Source organism: Equus caballus, chromosome 4 (assembly GCF_041296265.1).
Source record: "Equus caballus isolate H_3958 breed thoroughbred chromosome 4, TB-T2T, whole genome shotgun sequence".
Classification (NCBI taxonomy): Eukaryota; Metazoa; Chordata; class Mammalia; order Perissodactyla; family Equidae; genus Equus; species Equus caballus.
The window spans coordinates 96,991,798-97,009,355 of record NC_091687.1 but is presented as its reverse complement, the minus strand read 5'-3'; the positions used below and the strand labels follow the sequence as shown (position 1 = coordinate 97,009,355).

General features: G+C 37.7%; 1 protein-coding gene across 5 annotated transcripts in view; it reads right to left on the bottom strand.

Annotated features, from left to right (window-relative positions):
• The window catches only part of UBN2 (ubinuclein 2), an 89,695-nt gene that overhangs the window by 17,402 nt on the left and 54,735 nt on the right, over window positions 1–17,558 (bottom strand). For 4 of the 5 annotated variants that reach the window (XM_014739249.3, XM_023639789.2, XM_023639788.2 and 1 more), the window contains 4 exons: window positions 15,653–17,203; window positions 9,140–9,371; window positions 8,606–8,695; window positions 246–5,039 (listed from right to left, as the gene is read on the bottom strand). In XM_014739249.3, coding sequence (XP_014594735.2) covers window positions 4,990–5,039; window positions 8,606–8,695; window positions 9,140–9,371; window positions 15,653–17,203 — 1,923 coding nt within the window. In that variant the 3' untranslated portion in view covers window positions 246–4,989. Of the gene's footprint in view, window positions 1–245; window positions 5,040–8,605; window positions 8,696–9,139; window positions 9,372–15,652; window positions 17,204–17,558 lie in introns of those variants that run through there. The other variant, XM_023639790.2, reaches the window with a different exon arrangement.

Here is a 17,558-nt window from a genome sequence, read left to right as displayed (position 1 = left end):
AAATCATTTCCCAGAAGAATATATGATGCGTTTTTAATGTTGACAAAGTTGCTGACTTCCTTCAAAACTCAGACAGATACAATACATGGTTCTAACTCTAGCTCTTCCATGTCTTGAGTCTTGCCTGCCAGAGTGCACCGTATCAGCTTGACCCACAGAAGACTCTGGTTATTCCAACGCTTTCTTCAGCATTACTCACCAAGTGTGAAGGGCATAACACAGTGGGTTACATCTAGGAACAGTCAATGAGTCCACTAAATTTATTTTGCTTGTAATAACTGACTAATTATATATATACTTTTGTTAACTTCTACAAACAGATATTCAAAGGGGGAGATAGCATCTTGTGAAAAGACGATTTCCCAATCCACCCACTTGAATTGACTAGAAGCAATGGAATAAACAAGGCAGAAGTTTTGCAGACGTTGAAATGGGAGTGTTTGGAAAGGATGCAATGGTACAGCAGCGACTAGTTTTATATATATATTACATATGTATACATATATATATCCATATATATGTACGTATGTATCTTACACATATATCCATATACATAGAAAGAAAAGGAAGAATGTTAAAACAAACAGCACGACACGACATTGGCAAATTTGAGACTCTTCCTCCTGAATCCCCTGACTTATTAGCCTGTACTTTAGGATATCTGAGAACAGCTTCAAAAGAGGGGAAAAAAGAAAGCAAAAAAAGGCACTTAACAAAGACAAAGGCCTGAATTGAGCATGTTTTAGAGGAGTAATATAAGCATTTTACCAGAGCTAAGAAATGATTTACAGAGAGTTAAACTTTTTCCCTTAAATTTTATAAAATAAAATTGCATAACGTTTGTAATCATTTACCTACTACCGCATTTTCCTTCTGCTTCATTATTACAAAAACAAAAGCCCCCAAAAGCAAAAAACAAAACAAAAGAACAATCATACATGCACAATAGAAAGTAACAGTGCCCCTTTTGAGAACATAAGGTCAGCAGAAACCAGTGCTGAAGCACAGGGAAAGTTCTCAAGTTTGGCCTGATTATAGATTTTTCTCACTTTTTTATTTCTAATTTAAAACAAAACAAATACCATTGAACAAAAAAAGCAAACAAATTCAAAACCTAAATGATGATAAAAAGAATACAGGGACCAGTGTGCTTCTACAGTACACCCCTAAAATAAAGTATCCTAATTCTATACATGGGTGAAACTGTATGACAAAACCTCCCAGAAATAAAGAACTGTAAGTTAGATTAAAGTAGACCAATACAGGCAAAGTTCATCTTACAGATGTAGCAGCAAATATGATAGATAACTGGAGTTCTAAGAGATGATCCCAAGGGACACAGAGTTCTCATAATCAATGGCAGTTTGAACAACAGCAGAATTTCCATTTCAGAAAAGGTCTTGAACCAAGTAGAGGTGGAAAGGGGTGTGGCAGAGGGCAACCAGAGGAGAAGGATTAGAGGTGTCTGCCCTTTCCAACCCTGGGTAGTAAACAATTTAGATCTGCTTTGGGAAAAAAAAATCCTGGGTTAAAAATCTTTTCCAATAAGTTGTTCTCAAACAGGTGTCAAACCCACAGTATTCAAACACGTATGTGCCCGGTTCTTCCTCCCACCTTGGTAATATAACAAATCCTCTTCAGCTTCTATGATATAAGGAAATGTAATTTGGGCTAACAACATCCATCAAAGGGGTGGTAGGCATGAAAGAATGTACTAACACAATCCTCTGATTTCCTCAGAATATCAGGATTTTGTGACTTCAGATTAACCTCACTTCTTTTCCCAAAACCTTTTTCTTCAGGCTGTTTTAAAATTATGATTTATCTTCTTATCTCAGAAGCATATGAGAAAGAATTATCATCAACTTATAATGGAATTATTGCTTGTATTTATTTCGGAGGCTCTGAACGAGCTTGACACTTTGCTCCCAAACAGTCTCCAGCCGAGGCTCAGCACGGCTGTCTCGAAGACAACTCTGCCGACCATTATTGCTCGTGAATACTGAGGAGTCACTTGTATGCACAGTAACAGCTTATACATCAGTGAAGGCAATTTAAAATACAAAACAGTGGAAATCAAACAGCTTAATTTTCCTGAATCAAGAATCCCGCTGAGTGGGACATAAGTGTGCTGATTACTTTTGCATTGGGATGTTGCTAATGCTCTGCAGAAATACTCATCGCTCTATATCCTTTCCAATTACTCAGCATTTTAAAAAATAACATAATTTGACTTTTAAGTGCAAAAATACAGTATGAATCACAAGTCTCTGTGCTAAAAAATAAAAACTTTATATGTTTGTTTTTTAGTAAGAAAAACTGTAAAGACAGGTGACCATAAAGTATGGACACCAATTTCAATGTTATGATCTAGAAAAGAAATAGGTTTGTATTTACATGTAGGAACTCTCTGATCAGACTTATTTAATAAGGAACATAAGGATATTTGTTTTATTTGTACAACATAAAAAGGCAGTCTTGACTGAAATGGATATGTTAGTGACAATGAGGTGGTGGGGCGGGGCTCTGGCAGCAGTCCTCCAGGAATCAAGGCTGAAGAGAACAGAACACAGTCTCCACACGTGTGGACTTCTCAGCGCCAAGGCCTTCAGATATGTTTACTGGTTAGTTACAAAATGATGCTGGGGGCAAGAACTGGTGATCTTGTTCTTCTCTCATGACAACAGAGTCATCAAGGATTTTCACATGGCATGATTCAGAATTCATAGATTTAAGAAATTAAAATTGTTATTCCTCGACTTACATTAGTCATGACCTTATATATAAATAAATATATGTGTATAGACACACACAGATGAATACATGCACAGTTATCAGAAGGAAGAGAGATTAATATGCACTCTGCTTTCTCTCCTGACATAGGAAGTAAAACAAAGGCTAGCTTCTCAAAGGAAAACTCCTATAAAGTATTAGCAAAGACTTTTTCCCCCCAAATTAGATAAAAGCAAGAGGTATGCTACACTGCAATAACTCAAGAATTGAGTAAGCTTCTCTAATTAAAAAAACAAACTTACTTTAATCAAACATACTCAATTCAAGTCAAACCTTTCTGCAACATCCCAATATCCTTCTAAAATATCTACCAGGGTTGATACAATATTCTTATTTGTTTTACTGGTAAACTAAATTCTTAGAGGCAAGTAATTATATCAATGAGTTCTTTAAAATAATCCTTTCCTCTTACCATAACAAGTTCTTGGAACTAAAGTTTTCAGTTATTTATTAACTTTTTGCTATGAAGCAAGCCAATGTGACTTTGAAGTCAAAATACAGGCTTACAGATCTGCACAGATCTGTGATAATTTATTCATAGCCCCATAATCTATCTGGGAATTTTGCTTATAAAAAGAAAAAAGGGCCCAGTTAATACTCTTATTTGCATAAACAATGGTATAGGGTGATTCGTAATGAAACTATGCACAAGAAATCTTGCTACTACCAATCTGATGCCGTTTTTTAGGTTAGTCTGTCATTATAAATGGACCAAGCTTACACTATTCTTGGGTACAGTTTGAAAACATTTAGAAGCCTAAATAGGAAGAATAAAAAAGAGAGGGGGAGAGAGAGACAATGATGAGGCAAAAAAATCAAATAAAATGCATCCAAACAGAACCATAAATTTCTCCCTTAACACCCTTTGTTGAGTATGCTATTTGCATAAGGAAGCTATAACAACTAAGGAATCTTATTATCTGCAGGCTCACTCATATATCAATACTCTGAGTAAATATTAGTAAAGCTTTAAGATCCCAAATGCTCCAAATCAATTTCACTACACTGGTTATAGGGAGCAAAAATACACTGATTGTTATAAAAATAATCCCTTGTATACATAATGATCCTAATGTAATTCCTCCCTTTAAAATACCATCTTAAAAATTCCAAAAATATATATATGCCATTTGAATGACCAATGAAGAAGCATATGTAGTACACACTTATACCTGTTTAAATCAATAGTTAGTAATTGCCTGAAGTACCACTAGCTAAAAGAACAGAAAGAGAAGTTGTGAATTGAGGGGGAAATTTACAGTTCATACTGGTAGGCCTGAAAGGGCTAAGAGCACCAAAGCCACAGCCCTACATTAAAGATCCCCATTTCTCAAGAGAAAAATGTGAACAGTCACATTTTAACAACAAGAATGGAAATAAGAATTAACCAGTCAATACCAGATGCACAAATCACCTGAAGAAGAGAGTTAAGTACCTGCTTCTGAATGCAAGATGTAATTGACCCTTTTACAAAAAGGGGACATCTAAGTTTCGTCTGTTAGGAGCAACAGGCTCAATTTCTTGACTTTTAAAAATCTCAATGATTTAATAATATATATCACTGTGTTAAAATAACTTTCCTGAAGCATCTGTAGTCCACTGATTTATATGGGGAGTTGCTACACACTGGAGAAGATTCAAGTTTGCTCAGGATTTTTGAGGGTACGGTATTTACTCAGCTACTGTCTCTATCAGACATAGGGGCACTAATTTTCTTTGTGGCAAATTTGCTGCGTAGTCCACTCAAATAGACATGATCATTACTCCTGATAAACTGTCCTAATTCCAGATAAATTGCCTTTTATTATGCAATTATGTCTGCAAGTGTTCAGATCCAACCCCCAGGATGGATGGAGTTCACCCAAATCCTCAATTTCCTTCTTCCTCCCCCGGGAAAAATAAAATTTGTACTTCTGTGGGTTTGACAACTGATTCTCTTTCAAGTCAGTTAATATGGTAACTCTCTTTCTTTAGAAGAGACCAAAGGTCACTAACTTTGCATGAAAGCATTTCTTCCTCCTGCACCTGGCTTTACTCAAGTAATGTTTTCTTTTCTTTTTCCTCCTCACCACAGTGCTTGGGACGAGAGAATGTAAACATCGACAGAACAGCAGCCCTATGACCACATGAGTACTTTCCCATCAGGTAGATTCCATCAGCCAGCTGAGTGTGTCATCTCCTTTGCTTGCTGGGAAGTCACTGAGATTTCCGTGGTAATTTAGTGTCCCCTTTACTTTGGCCTCCATCTGAGAAAAGAGATGTTTAATTGGTATGGGTCGGCATGTTTTAAAAAACAGACAAAAACAAACAAAGCAAAAAGAACAATTAGCTTTCAATTTTCATGTGGATGACACTGTTAAAAAGATAACCTTTAATATCTTACATGCTGTAGCAGTACGGAGGTTGAGAACATAAAGGGGATAAAAACAACAAGAATGACCCTCTTATCTCCAATGACTATGGTTCAATTGCTCTTCAGTGTCCCACAAATAATATTTCAAGAAGTATTTATTATCTATCTCACAGCCAATTGTGTCAAATGCTGTGAGGATTATAAAGGAACATAAAAGAGAGAATCCCCCCCTTCGAGGTGTCTAACACACCTTTTGATTCCTTTCCAAGACAAGATCAATTTCATTTTCTTTCAAGAGAAATTAAATTTCTTGCCGTGACATGGCATTTGGTAATTAACTCAATTATCTATGTAAATGAATGGGGCACACCGGTAGTAAAAAATCCAGCTGAGTCTTTGTTGCGGTCCTAACCTGGCAAAAGTTGTAAGCAAGAGGAAAGTCTGCTACTGGGAACAAGGGTTTCTAGTTTTACATAAAGCTGTTTAACTTTTACTGGGAAAACGCTGATTAGTCTATTTAAACTGGGCAAGAGTAGGACCCAATGACCTCAAGAGCCAACAAAATACGGAGAAAGCCTCTAACAGGTCATTGCCTTAGCAAGGAAAATGAAGTCCCCACCAGGCTGGAGAGAAAAAGACAGGGGGAGGCCTGGATGGCAGAAATACACAAGTAAAAAGGAACAAATTGGGGTCAGCCCTGTGGCACAGTGGTTAAGTTTGGCATGCTCCACTTCGGCAGCCCAGGTTCCTGGGTTCGGACCCTGGGCATGGACCCATACTACTTGTCAGCCATGCTGTGGCGGCAACCCACATATAAAGTGGAGGAAGACTGACACAAATGTTAGCTCAGGGCTAATCTTCCTCAAGCAAAAAAAAACAAAGGAGGAAGATTGGCCACAGATGTTAGTTCTGTGTTAATCTTCCTCAGCAAAATAAAAGAAAAAGAAGGAACAAATTACTGTACTACAATAATAATCTTAAGGCTGGAGGAGACCACAAAAGTCACATTGCTAGGTACTCTCATGATGTCTAAAGTACTCTGGTAAAACATAAACAAAAAAACTACCTCTTTTGATGAAAAAGATACAGCAATGAAACAAGATTATTTCAAAAGCTGTATAAACAGAATACTATTAAACTAACGTTGGTGACAGTATCTAAGGAATTGGCTTTTTCATTTATAATGAGATATTATATACTTGCATCTGTAGAGAGAAATAATTTGACTTGAGGTATACTTAAATTCATAAAATGGCAAGGTGGGATTTTGCTCAAAGAAGCTTGGTTAATTAGCAAAATAAAATATTCACATTAACTGAACTGTGAGACCTGGGTTTGGTAAACTATGGCCTAAAGGCTAAATCTGGTCTGCCACGTCTTTTTCTAAGTACAGTTTTACTGGAACCCAGCCATACTCACGTTACACATCGTCAACGGCTGTTTTCGCACTACAATGTCAGAGTTGAGCAGCTGTGACAGAGACTGCATGGCCTACAAAGCCTATAATATTTATCATTCGGGCCTTTACAGAAAAAGTTTACCAACCTCCATCTTTAGACTAGATAAGGTCGGAGAATTAACGTTAATTGAGTTCTTACTACGTACCAGGTACTATGCTAGAAGCTTTAAATTCTTTTTATTAAATTCTCATAAGAAGCCTATTAAAAACATTTTGTTGTCCCCAGTTTACAAGCAAGAGAAGTGATGGTCAAACAAGTAAAGAAACTTGCTCAGAGAGGCAGTCCTGGAATTAAAAAGTCCAAGCCTGATTCTCAAATTCTGTGTGTGATACTTTAAAATGAAAAATTGTAAACTTTTTAATTTCAATTACTTGGGAAATACTGATAGTCTTATTTCTTTTCTCCCTCTGGAACAATGGTGCTGCCCAGACAACAGGATAATTTATATAAAAGCTGGAATACTGGGGTGTTGAGCCACCAGAATCCTGTTTGTCTAACTCCTTGCAGGTTCATACCACTCTGCCCCATGTGCATACAGCCCTAAGCTGGACTCATCGTTTCGAGCAGTTGTCAATACCCAGGGTGGAACTTCTTTAGTCACAGGACAGTTTTCCTTGAGCATGTAAGCCTAATCAAGGAGTCCAGGAAGATCAGGACTGCTGACGTCTGTGCCCACTTTGTGTCTCCCCACTTGCACAGCTGTGCTTTTACTTTCATTCTCTCAAGGGGTGAGTCTGGAGCAGCTTACCACTTAGGTCCTTTTAAAAAAAAATTTTTATTGTGGTGACACAGGTTTATAATATTATATAAATTTCAGGTGTCTAGCACTTGTGTCTTTTAGAGGATTAATTACAACTGTTGCCTCATGACTGCTACCTAGCTCTCATTTCCACACTGTGGTCCAATTGGAAACTTGTTCAAAGATGATTTTAAATGCAGAGGCCAAAAAGAATAGTGAGGCCTCAGTCAACTTCCAAAGTTAAGAGGGCAATTGAACAGTTATTTCTGCTCAAAAGATCCTGAAAATGGCCTTCAGAATAGCATCAGCAGTATACTGAGGTCAAGGGCTGGTGAGAGCAAGAACCTGGAGGTCAACAGGTTATATCCAGTGTCCACTGTCTAATCTCAGATTTCATAATGATCTAGTTGGGCTGCAAGTACATAATGCATACAGTTGGGATCATATTAATTTAATCACTGCTAAGAGGCAGTTTCATGGTTAAGAATACAGGCTACAGACTTAGACTTCCCAGGTGTATAACTCAGATCAAACACTTACTAGTGTATTTTCTTGGGCAAGATGCTTACCTCTGATTCAGTTTCCTGATCTGTAAAATGAGGATCGTTCTCTCATTCACAAGCTTGTAGTAAGGATTAAATTAGCTAATAGATGCAAGTAGTCATAAGACTATTTGGCAATCAGTAAGCTTTCAATAAAAGTAAACTTTTCTAATTACTGGACCTGACTTTTGTACACTGTCTTATGAACCCTCTTCTTTGCCATCATTTCAATATAATTACACCTTCAAAAAAACTGTTTCACTCGCAACAAAAGATCTCATTCACCTATTTCCTTTAATTTTTTTTTTTTTTGAGGAAGATTAGCCCTGAGCTAACATCTGCTGACAATCCTCCTCTTTTTGCTGAGGAAGACTGGCCCTGAGCTAACATCCATGCCCGTCTTCCTCTATTTTATATGTGGGACGCGTGCCACAGCATGGCTTCACAAGTGGTGCGTAGGTCCACACCCGGGATCTGAACCCACAAACCCCAGGCTGCCGAAGCAGAACGTGCAAACTTAACCCCTGTGCCATCAGGCCAGCCCACCTATTTCCTTTCTTTTTAAAGAAGGTTGTTGCTAATGAAGATTCAGTCATATGAAAATCTGTTTCTTCCAACCTTTGTCATTCCATTCACATTGTTTTCAGAAAAGATTTATAATACAATCTATATATCTATATAAATAATAAAGAGATGAAGAAACAGACGCCTTTCTTACCATTAAATGTTTGCTGTAAATGTGCAGGCAGAGGTGAGTGGGAAAGTGTTGCTGCATGCTGAGCTCCTGGTTGTAAACCCTTTAGTAAATCTGAGAGAAAAACAGACTGTCAGTGATCCTCTTAAATCTAAGATGTGCGCCCTCTTTGATCAAAAATGAAAATAGTTTAATTTAGTTAATGCAAGTACAGCCCCTGACTTCAAAGGCTTTTCTTAAACAAGAGCACATACGTTTAAAAAAATTTACATATATAAATGTCTATGTGTGTGCAAATAACTCAGCAAACTTGACTTCCTCTTATTATAAATTTCAGTAAGATAGAAATGTGGTATAGATGGCTCATTTAAAAATTGTAAATAGAATCTCAGACTCCAGTAATTTGACTTATTATATATAGATGAAATAAACTGCATCTCTGAAAAAAATATTCTATAATCTTCACTAAATCAAACTAGACTACTCTCAATTAGTATAAATTTGTGAGGTTTCCTGTTCTCTCAAACTAGGTAGCCGAAAAATGAAAGAGCCACTTACTCTGAGTTAGGCTATGGTGGAAAGCGGCTGAGGTAGATCCCGAGGTGGTTGTCACTCCAGCTGTGTCCGTTCCAAAGCCAAGTAGCTCCAAGGGAAACTGGAAGGGCATGGTCACTGGAACAAGGCCACCCAGCATCCCAAAAGGAGTCACATTTTGATTTGTTACAGACAAAGGTGATGTCATGAGAGTCAGAGGTGAGGCATTAGCCAATAATGATGCTCCTGCTGTAGACTGCAGAAACCAGGGGTCAAAATACATAAGAAATCAAATCTTTAACCTGAATTGATTTATTTTATTTAATATCCTCATGGGTGCAAGACTGTGTCTTATATCTGTTCTAACAAAAACTCTGAGACAAATAAAGACTGAGGTGAAAAATAAATTTCAAAGAGCTACCAAGATGGGTTTTGGAAATAACTCTATACTCACTCTTCACCACAAATTTAGACTCCTTCTTATTTTAATGCCTACATTAACACCCACTCGCTCTCTTATTCCACTCCTTTCCAAGATTAGATTTCCACTTTTCCACTTTTGCTCCTAGCCCCTAGATCTGAACCACTAGTAATTAATTCCATACAATTTCAATGTGGTCCCTGAAAATGCTTGGTAATTTTACTGTTTGTCTTACAGTTTTTCCCGGCACAATTCCTGCGGTTGCTCTTCCAAACTATTCCTCTCTCAGAGCCCCTTAACTTGATATCCTTTACGTCCATCCTAACACCTTAAAGAGACAGGGCCATCCTAGATGTTCTTGCTCATCATTAGCCTCACCTGTCTTTCTCCAAAGCTAACCACCTGAGCTATGCCACGAACCCCACCTATGCACAACTTTCTGGTACAAATACCTAGCACTGCACCTTTTCCATGTGTCCTCTGCCTTCTCATCTACAGAGATCTTTTTATCTCTTTTTACAACCACACTGTTATTCCTGGCTCTTCCTCAACCTGACTTATTTGTATTCCTTTTATTATTCAACTTACTGAATGACTGCCTGTGTTTCCACATTATCTAGTCTCTCCTTAACCCCTGAGAGCTGGTTTCCATTTCTACTACTTGTCTGAACTTAGACTCCCTATAAGGTAAAAGGTAAGCGAGAGAGTGTTTTGATGCTCCCCTACTTGGGGCTTTGATGCTATGTTTATGAATAAAAACATTTAAATGAGAAATATGCTAACAGCGATAAGCTTTCATTAAGAAACTACTTAAATATACTTCCTTAAGCTAATTTAACTCTGAACAATTTTCTATATAGCAATTAAATAGTTTTTTCCCATTTTGACTTTTTTCTTTTCTATGTGCACTTATCCACAAAGATTACAATAAAATTGTCTCGGTATCAGATATTATCTATTATAGTTTCTGCAACTGTGAGTTTTCTTTTGTAGCCTTATTTTACCAACCCTAAATTTCCCTGGCCAAAAATTTTGGCCACAGTTCTAAATTTGGTCAAGAAAATTGAATTCTTTGAATATTTTTTCAATCAATAATAAATGTTAGCTATTGTTAGGTTTGTGTGTTGATTACTTCTACCAGTAAACATTATGAATTAATAAAGTGCTGAGCATTTATTAGTTAATGTATGAGAAAAACACAGGTGAGCTTCCCATACATATATGCCACATTACACATATTCATACACTTACTGGTCCATGCCACTGCTGAACAAAAAATGAAGAATATCCTCAAGAAGCCTTCTATTCTGGTTCTTCCACTCTCTCTCCAATAGGCTCCCCTTCCCTTATTCTCCTTTATTTGTTATCTCTCAAATTTATATCCATAGTTCTGACCGCTCATCTCAATTTCAATCCTGTATATCTAAAAAGTCTGGAAAGAATTCCACTTGGATAGCTAACACTCACCAATCTGGCATGTCCACAACTGAACTCATCATCTCCTGCAGTCATTCCCCACCTCATGTGTTAATTGCTATCATCAACAGTCTCATTCTGTCCTGCCACGCAGGCTTGAAACCTTTAGTTTGTAGGCATCATAAAATGAAGGACCAGATGAGTTCATAATTACCTATTGTAATTATGTACCTATTCTTTTTTTTTTTTTCCACAACTTCCTCCAACTCCTAAGTACAAATCTTCATCACTTTATGCCTGGCCTTGACTACTCTGATCTTCCAGTCTTTCCCTCTACTGTGCCAACATTGACATACAAAATGGGTGCATTTAGGAAAGAATTACTAAGTTAAAAACAGTAACACTTTGAAGCAATTTGGGTAGAAAGAATCCATGTGGAGCCCCCAGTGAGGAATATTAAATACTGCTAATAAGGAGAACTCTTAAGCTTTTCTCGAGGAGGTTAACTAAGCATTAAAACAGATGGAAAATGGGGGCTGGCTCCATGGTGTAGTGGTTCAGTTCTGCATGCTCCACTTTGGCAACCCAGGTTCGTGGATTCAGATGCCAGGTGTGGACCTGTACCACTCATCAGCCATACTGTGGCAGTGACCCACATACAAAATGTAGGAAGACTTGTACAGATGTTAGCTCATGGCTAATCTTCCTCAAGCAAAAAAAGAGGAAGACTGCAACAGATGTTAGCTAAGGGCGAATCATCCTCAAAAAAAAAAAAGGTGGAAAATGTAAATTTGGCTAACTTCCAAAATTAAGTAACTACTAGCAATAAAAAATGGTACCATGCCATAACTGTCTAGCATTTTGTACTTTCAACAAACTTCCATATCTACTTTCATTTGTTTTAAAACCAAAATGAACATCAGTTTATCTAAATGTTACAGGGGTATTTATAAATTTCTCTCTCCTAGAGGATGGAGACTTTTTAAACATGGGGTATCCCACTGCTGACATCATCCAGAAGCACACAAGAGAAGCTGTCAACATGAAGTAGGCAAACAGTCCAGGATAACGCCCAATTATCAAAAATATTTTCCATAACCTCCACATTGCATTCCCAGGGGGACATATAAAGAGAAATTGTGCTCTTCCTGCGGTGGACGTTACATTTTTTTTTAACCACGTTTTATTTTGGTGAGTACATCTGCCCCCCATCCTCCACAACACCCACAGCAATCTTTAGAAATATAAATTAGACCATACCACTCCCCTGCTGAAGACCCTCCAATCTCTTCCCACTGCACACAGCATAAAACCCCACGTCCCTTATTGTGGCCCACAAGGTCCTCCATCACATGGTTCTGGTCGATCCACGACCTCATCCCCTGCCATCTCGTCCTACAGTCTAGCCATGCAGGCCTGCACGTCAGGCTCTTTCGTATCTCAGTGTCTTCACACCTACCATCCCTCTTGCCTGGACTGTTTCTTCCCTCTTATCTTCAAATGGCTGGTTCCTGCTCATTCAGTTCTCAACCCAAATGTTGCACCCTCAAAGAGGCCTTCCCTCCCTCCCTTATCTATGTCAGCAGCAATAAGACTTTATCATATTATTTTATTTTTTCATACCACTTAATATTTTTTAAAAATTTGTGTTTTGCTTATCTTCCTATCTAGAATATACGCTCCATGAGAGGAGGAATCTTGAGTATGGTGTTTACCCTATTTCCCCAGCACCTAGAAGAGTGCCTGGCACATATTTAAACACTTAAACATTTTCTTAATGAATAAATTATTTTGGGAATGATAAAGTGGCAAAGACAAGATTCATAAAAAATAAGTTGAAGGGCAAGAAAGAAGAGGAAAGCTTTGAGTGGAAAGTTATTAAATAGAAAGCAGGTAGAGGCAATAATCTGAACGTGGAAAGATTTTAACTTCTGTTAAACCCAGGACCTGTCATTTTCACTCCGCAAATGAGTAGACAGCTGAAGATGTCTTTCAGACAGGAGTTGAATGTTTTGCAGGCATAGATAGGAAATCTGTTTTTAGAGTTGGAGTGCAAGAGACAAGATCTAGAGCTTACAAGGTAGCTGATAAGACTTCAATGAGATGCTGTTTAAAAAAAAAAAAGAATCTTAGGTTTACCAAAAGTTAGAAACAACTTTATTCAATTACTGACCTTTTCTTCAAACTGATAAGACAGAACAAAAAGGATCAGATATGAAGGAAGGAACATTGAGGTCTCCAAATAATAAAGCCATTTCAGAGAGGAAGAAAACAAGGGGGGAGTAGGTACTTCTTAGAAGCACAAATTTTGCCGTGTAGGTTCCTTGCTGACAAACTAATTGATAAACAATTGGTATCCCAAGTATCTGAGCTCTTTTGAAATAAATGATCAAATACAAAAAGGTTTCCAGGAAAAAAATAGAACTGATCGATTCTGAGGACGACGAAGAATGGAGAGAGATTTAACCTTAAATTCAAAGAAAACGAAGGAAAAAAATCAATTTTTAGTTCCAGGAAAAAAGCCAAAACTTTATAAGAAAGCAAATGAAACCAGAGTTTATGATATATAGCTCAACAGAAACAGTATTTACATAGTCATGGATTTAACCAAAAGTTGTGATTTTATTCTTTCAGGAGACTGAGAAAGGCAAAAAAAAGCTAAAAGCCTTATTTATCATGAGAAGTCAAAAGATAACACTAAAATGGATAACTAAGAGTCTTCCATTCACTCATTATTTTAAAACAGAGAAAAAGCTAAGAGAGTTAAAAAGTAGTTGATACTAGCAAGGAGAATATGGGGCAAGGAACTGCCATTTCTGTTATAATCTTCTCACATACTCCTTTGATCAAACTAAAGATGTATTTCAAAAACAGTCCAACATTTCAATAAAGATAATACAAAGAGGAGTGTGGGCGAACTCCCACATCTTAGTTATAACTTAAGTTTTAATATACAATCCCTAATCAGCTTCTTATTTTCTTATTTCTGATAAAAGCAAAATTATATAGATAAAACATCAGTTAATCTTAGATTTCAATTGATGCAGTATCAGTTAACTGAATTTTGTTCTATATTAGAATTTTGGAATAAATTCACTCCTAACTTTACAGTAATGGCAGAGTGATGATTTGGATTTTAAGCATATACTAAATACCAACACTCAGCTTGTACTGAACAGTAGAGAACCTCTACAAACACCGAGGGGAAAATTCTCTCATTAGATGCTCCTGATCCACATAAACAGGAGGCAGTACAAAGTTAGAGCACTTTCTGAGACAACACAATTCCATAAATCAATAAAAGTCATGTTTTCAAAGAATATTTAAAAATTAACAAATCATAAAATGTTATATTTTTTAAAAAGCTAGTTATGAAACAGAATATTATATAAAACACACTTTCTTTTTGAAAAGAGTTTTTAAAAGTACCAGGAAAAAATGAACAGTGGTGGGACGATGGGTGATGTTTAATTGTCTTTTTTCTAGATTTGCCTACACTGAACATGTATTACTTTTTGGTGGGGGGGGGGAGGGGTGCAAATGCTTAAGAAACCAAATCAGTAATGTGAAGGACAAATCTGAGAAATACAAATCTCAGAACACAAAGTGGCAGAAGGATGAAAACAATAACAGAGATGATGATATGAAAGGCAGAGAGCTGAAATATATGAGTAATAAAGAGTTCTCAAAAACCTAAGACAAATGAATCAGAAATAAGAGACATAATATTTAGAATAAAATATTCTTGACCTGAAAAAACAGCCAGGTCTGAGATTGAAATATGTTGCCATGTTCTAGGTACAAAATTAATGAAAACTAGATAAACCGAGCCATAATCTAGTAACACTTAAATTACAAAGAAAAAGAGAAAATCTTACTAGCATTTAGGCAGAGAAAACACATTACTTATAAGGGCACAAAAAATCAGAATGGCCTCAGACTTTTCTATAATCCTGAATACTAAGCAAGGGTCAGCGGAGCAAAATCTGGAGAGAGACAGTTAGCGACCCGAGAAGTCCATACCTACTCAAGTGTGACAGCACAGAAATGATCAAGCACGCAAGAGCTACGGTAAAAGAGCTCTCATGTTAGCCTTCTTGAAAAGATTCCCTGAGTGAAGTACTCCTGCTAACTGAGAGATAAATTTAAATTAAAAACTCATGAATGGGGAAATCATGGTATAAAAGGATTACTGACACTAATTAGACATAGAGAATTACACATGAATAGCTGCAAAATTCATGCAAAATAAAAATTGTATTTGAAAAGACAAATGGTTAAAAGAAAAAATAATCTGAATATATACACTTTATTAAATAAAAAAATAAGAAAGTTGGCAGAAGAAAGGGGTCTAGGGTGGGGAGAAGGGAACAAGTGAAGGTATGTTAAATTCATAAGTTACTGCTTTGTTCTGAACTTTGTAAGATATGGTTTTAAACATGCATTTTCGTTGTGCTTTTCAAAAATTCTGAAAGTAAGCATGTGATACTTACTGAGAAAAAAAATCCACACCTCAACAAAAACCTCATCCCCAAGTGTCCCCATCATTGTGATGTCAACATCAGGAACATTCCTTGGCCATAAGCTACAATAAACTATTATAAACAATTTATATATTATAACAAGGTTATTAAATTGACTCACAAGAAAGATTACACAGTCTCACATTTGATCACATGAGTGTATATTGACATACATACCTGCACACTGGCTGTTACCACTGAAGACCCTGAGGCAGAGGATGGTCTATGTGGAGTAGACAACGGTTTAGTAGCACCCTGTATTCCACTTCCTGTTCCCCCAGATAGACTAGTCCTATTAGCTCCGCTTGAGTTAAGGTTGCTACCTCTGCTGGCAGGTACATTCATTGCAATTCCACTCAAGCTATTCTTCCCAACAGTTCCAGTGGATGATGAGTTTGTTAGCTTTGAAGGGGCCTGAAGATTTTTTGTAGATGGAAGGCCTGAAGTGCGATTAGAGGGCAATAAATTCAAGGTGGGAGACTGTCTGCTGATGTTTATTCCACTGGGCTGTTTATGGACTGGGTTGTTACTGCTGGAGTGGCTACTCTGGGCTACTAGTGCATTTGGACTGGAAGAACTTGGGGATACAGTAGGCTTGGGAGTTGGGTTGGATTTAGAAATAAGTTTAGTTGATACTGAAGGCTTAGCTGACAGAGAGGGCTTGGGTGAGGCAGAAGGCTTAGGTGAGGGCAAGGGTTTAGGAGATGTGGCAGGTTTTGGAGATGCGGCAAGTTTTGGGGATGCAGCCATTGAGAAGGGAGATTTGAAACCCTGCGTGGAGATTTGTGACACCATAGCCTTGGCTAAATAGTTACTGGAGGTAGTGGTGCTAGGTACTGTCCTTGAAACCAGGGGGTGGGACCCTTGAGAACCATTTCCAGATGAGGGAGTAGATAAGGGAAGGCGGTACATAAGTGGCTTATCTGAAGTCTTAATAAGTGGGGATGAACAGGAAAGTTGTGGATTATTACTTAATTTCACCACTGGGTTGGTCTGTGATTTACTAATGGTTGCTTGTAATGGAGACACATAGTTTTGTTGGACAGCTGAATGCTGGTGCACCTTTGTTACTTGTGTTAATGAAGAAGCATCTTGGGCCTCTGATGTTCCCAGAGCATGAGAGGAGGCAGCAACTTGGGCTTGGGAAGAAGAGGAAACATGGGTCTGTGAAGAGGAAGAAGCGTGAATCTGGCTTGACCTCTGCAGTCCTTGCTGAAGTAGCCTGGCTGGTAAAGGTTCTAAGGAAACTTTAGGGTTCTGAATTGAAGAACCAGCAATAAGGCCTGAAGAGATGCCAGTATGAGTTAAATCCTGGGGTTTCTTTGGTACTGGCCCTGTGTGACCAGCAATAAGACTTGATGAATGCGCAGTCTGAGTAGAATCTAGTTTTTTGGGAGTAGCCAGTGGCAGCTTACTCATGATACTTGCTAATTTCTCTTCTCTCAGTCCTGGACGAGGTTTTGCAGTTGGCATGCTTAACCGTGAGCCAGCTGGAGGCCCCTTGTTCCCATTGTTGATAACGGCTAAAGCTTCCGAGACAAGGTCCAGTGCAGGTGGATGGAAAGAAAGGTCTTCATCTAGTGAGTCATCGAGGCAGATCGTCTCCTGGGCTGGTGTAGAGCCAGAACTGGTGGATGCCACGGCAGATGTGCTAGAACTTGTTGAAGGACCACCAAGTGAAGCCACCAAGGATGCAGGAGTTTTCTGGTCCTTTTTTGGGCTACACTCCTAGCATAAACAGCATTATATTGGAAAAAATAAAATGATTAATAAAAAATTATGAAGTATTAGCTTTTAAAGGACTAAAATCCTCATGGTGATTAAAATTCTGCTGGAAATCTTTTTTACAGACTGTAAAAACCAAAACAATTTTTGAGACGATAGAGCTCCTGACTGAACCGTCATAAGCCAAAGTATCTGATATACTGCACACAGCTGTCATGTCTTAGTAAGCCATTCTATGAAGGCTTACAACCAAGATGAGGGAACATTCATATACTAGTTACATTACTGATGAAACGCCCCTCCCCCCCCACACCTGTATCAGATCTCTGGATTCTAAATCCATCTGTTCAGAGACTAT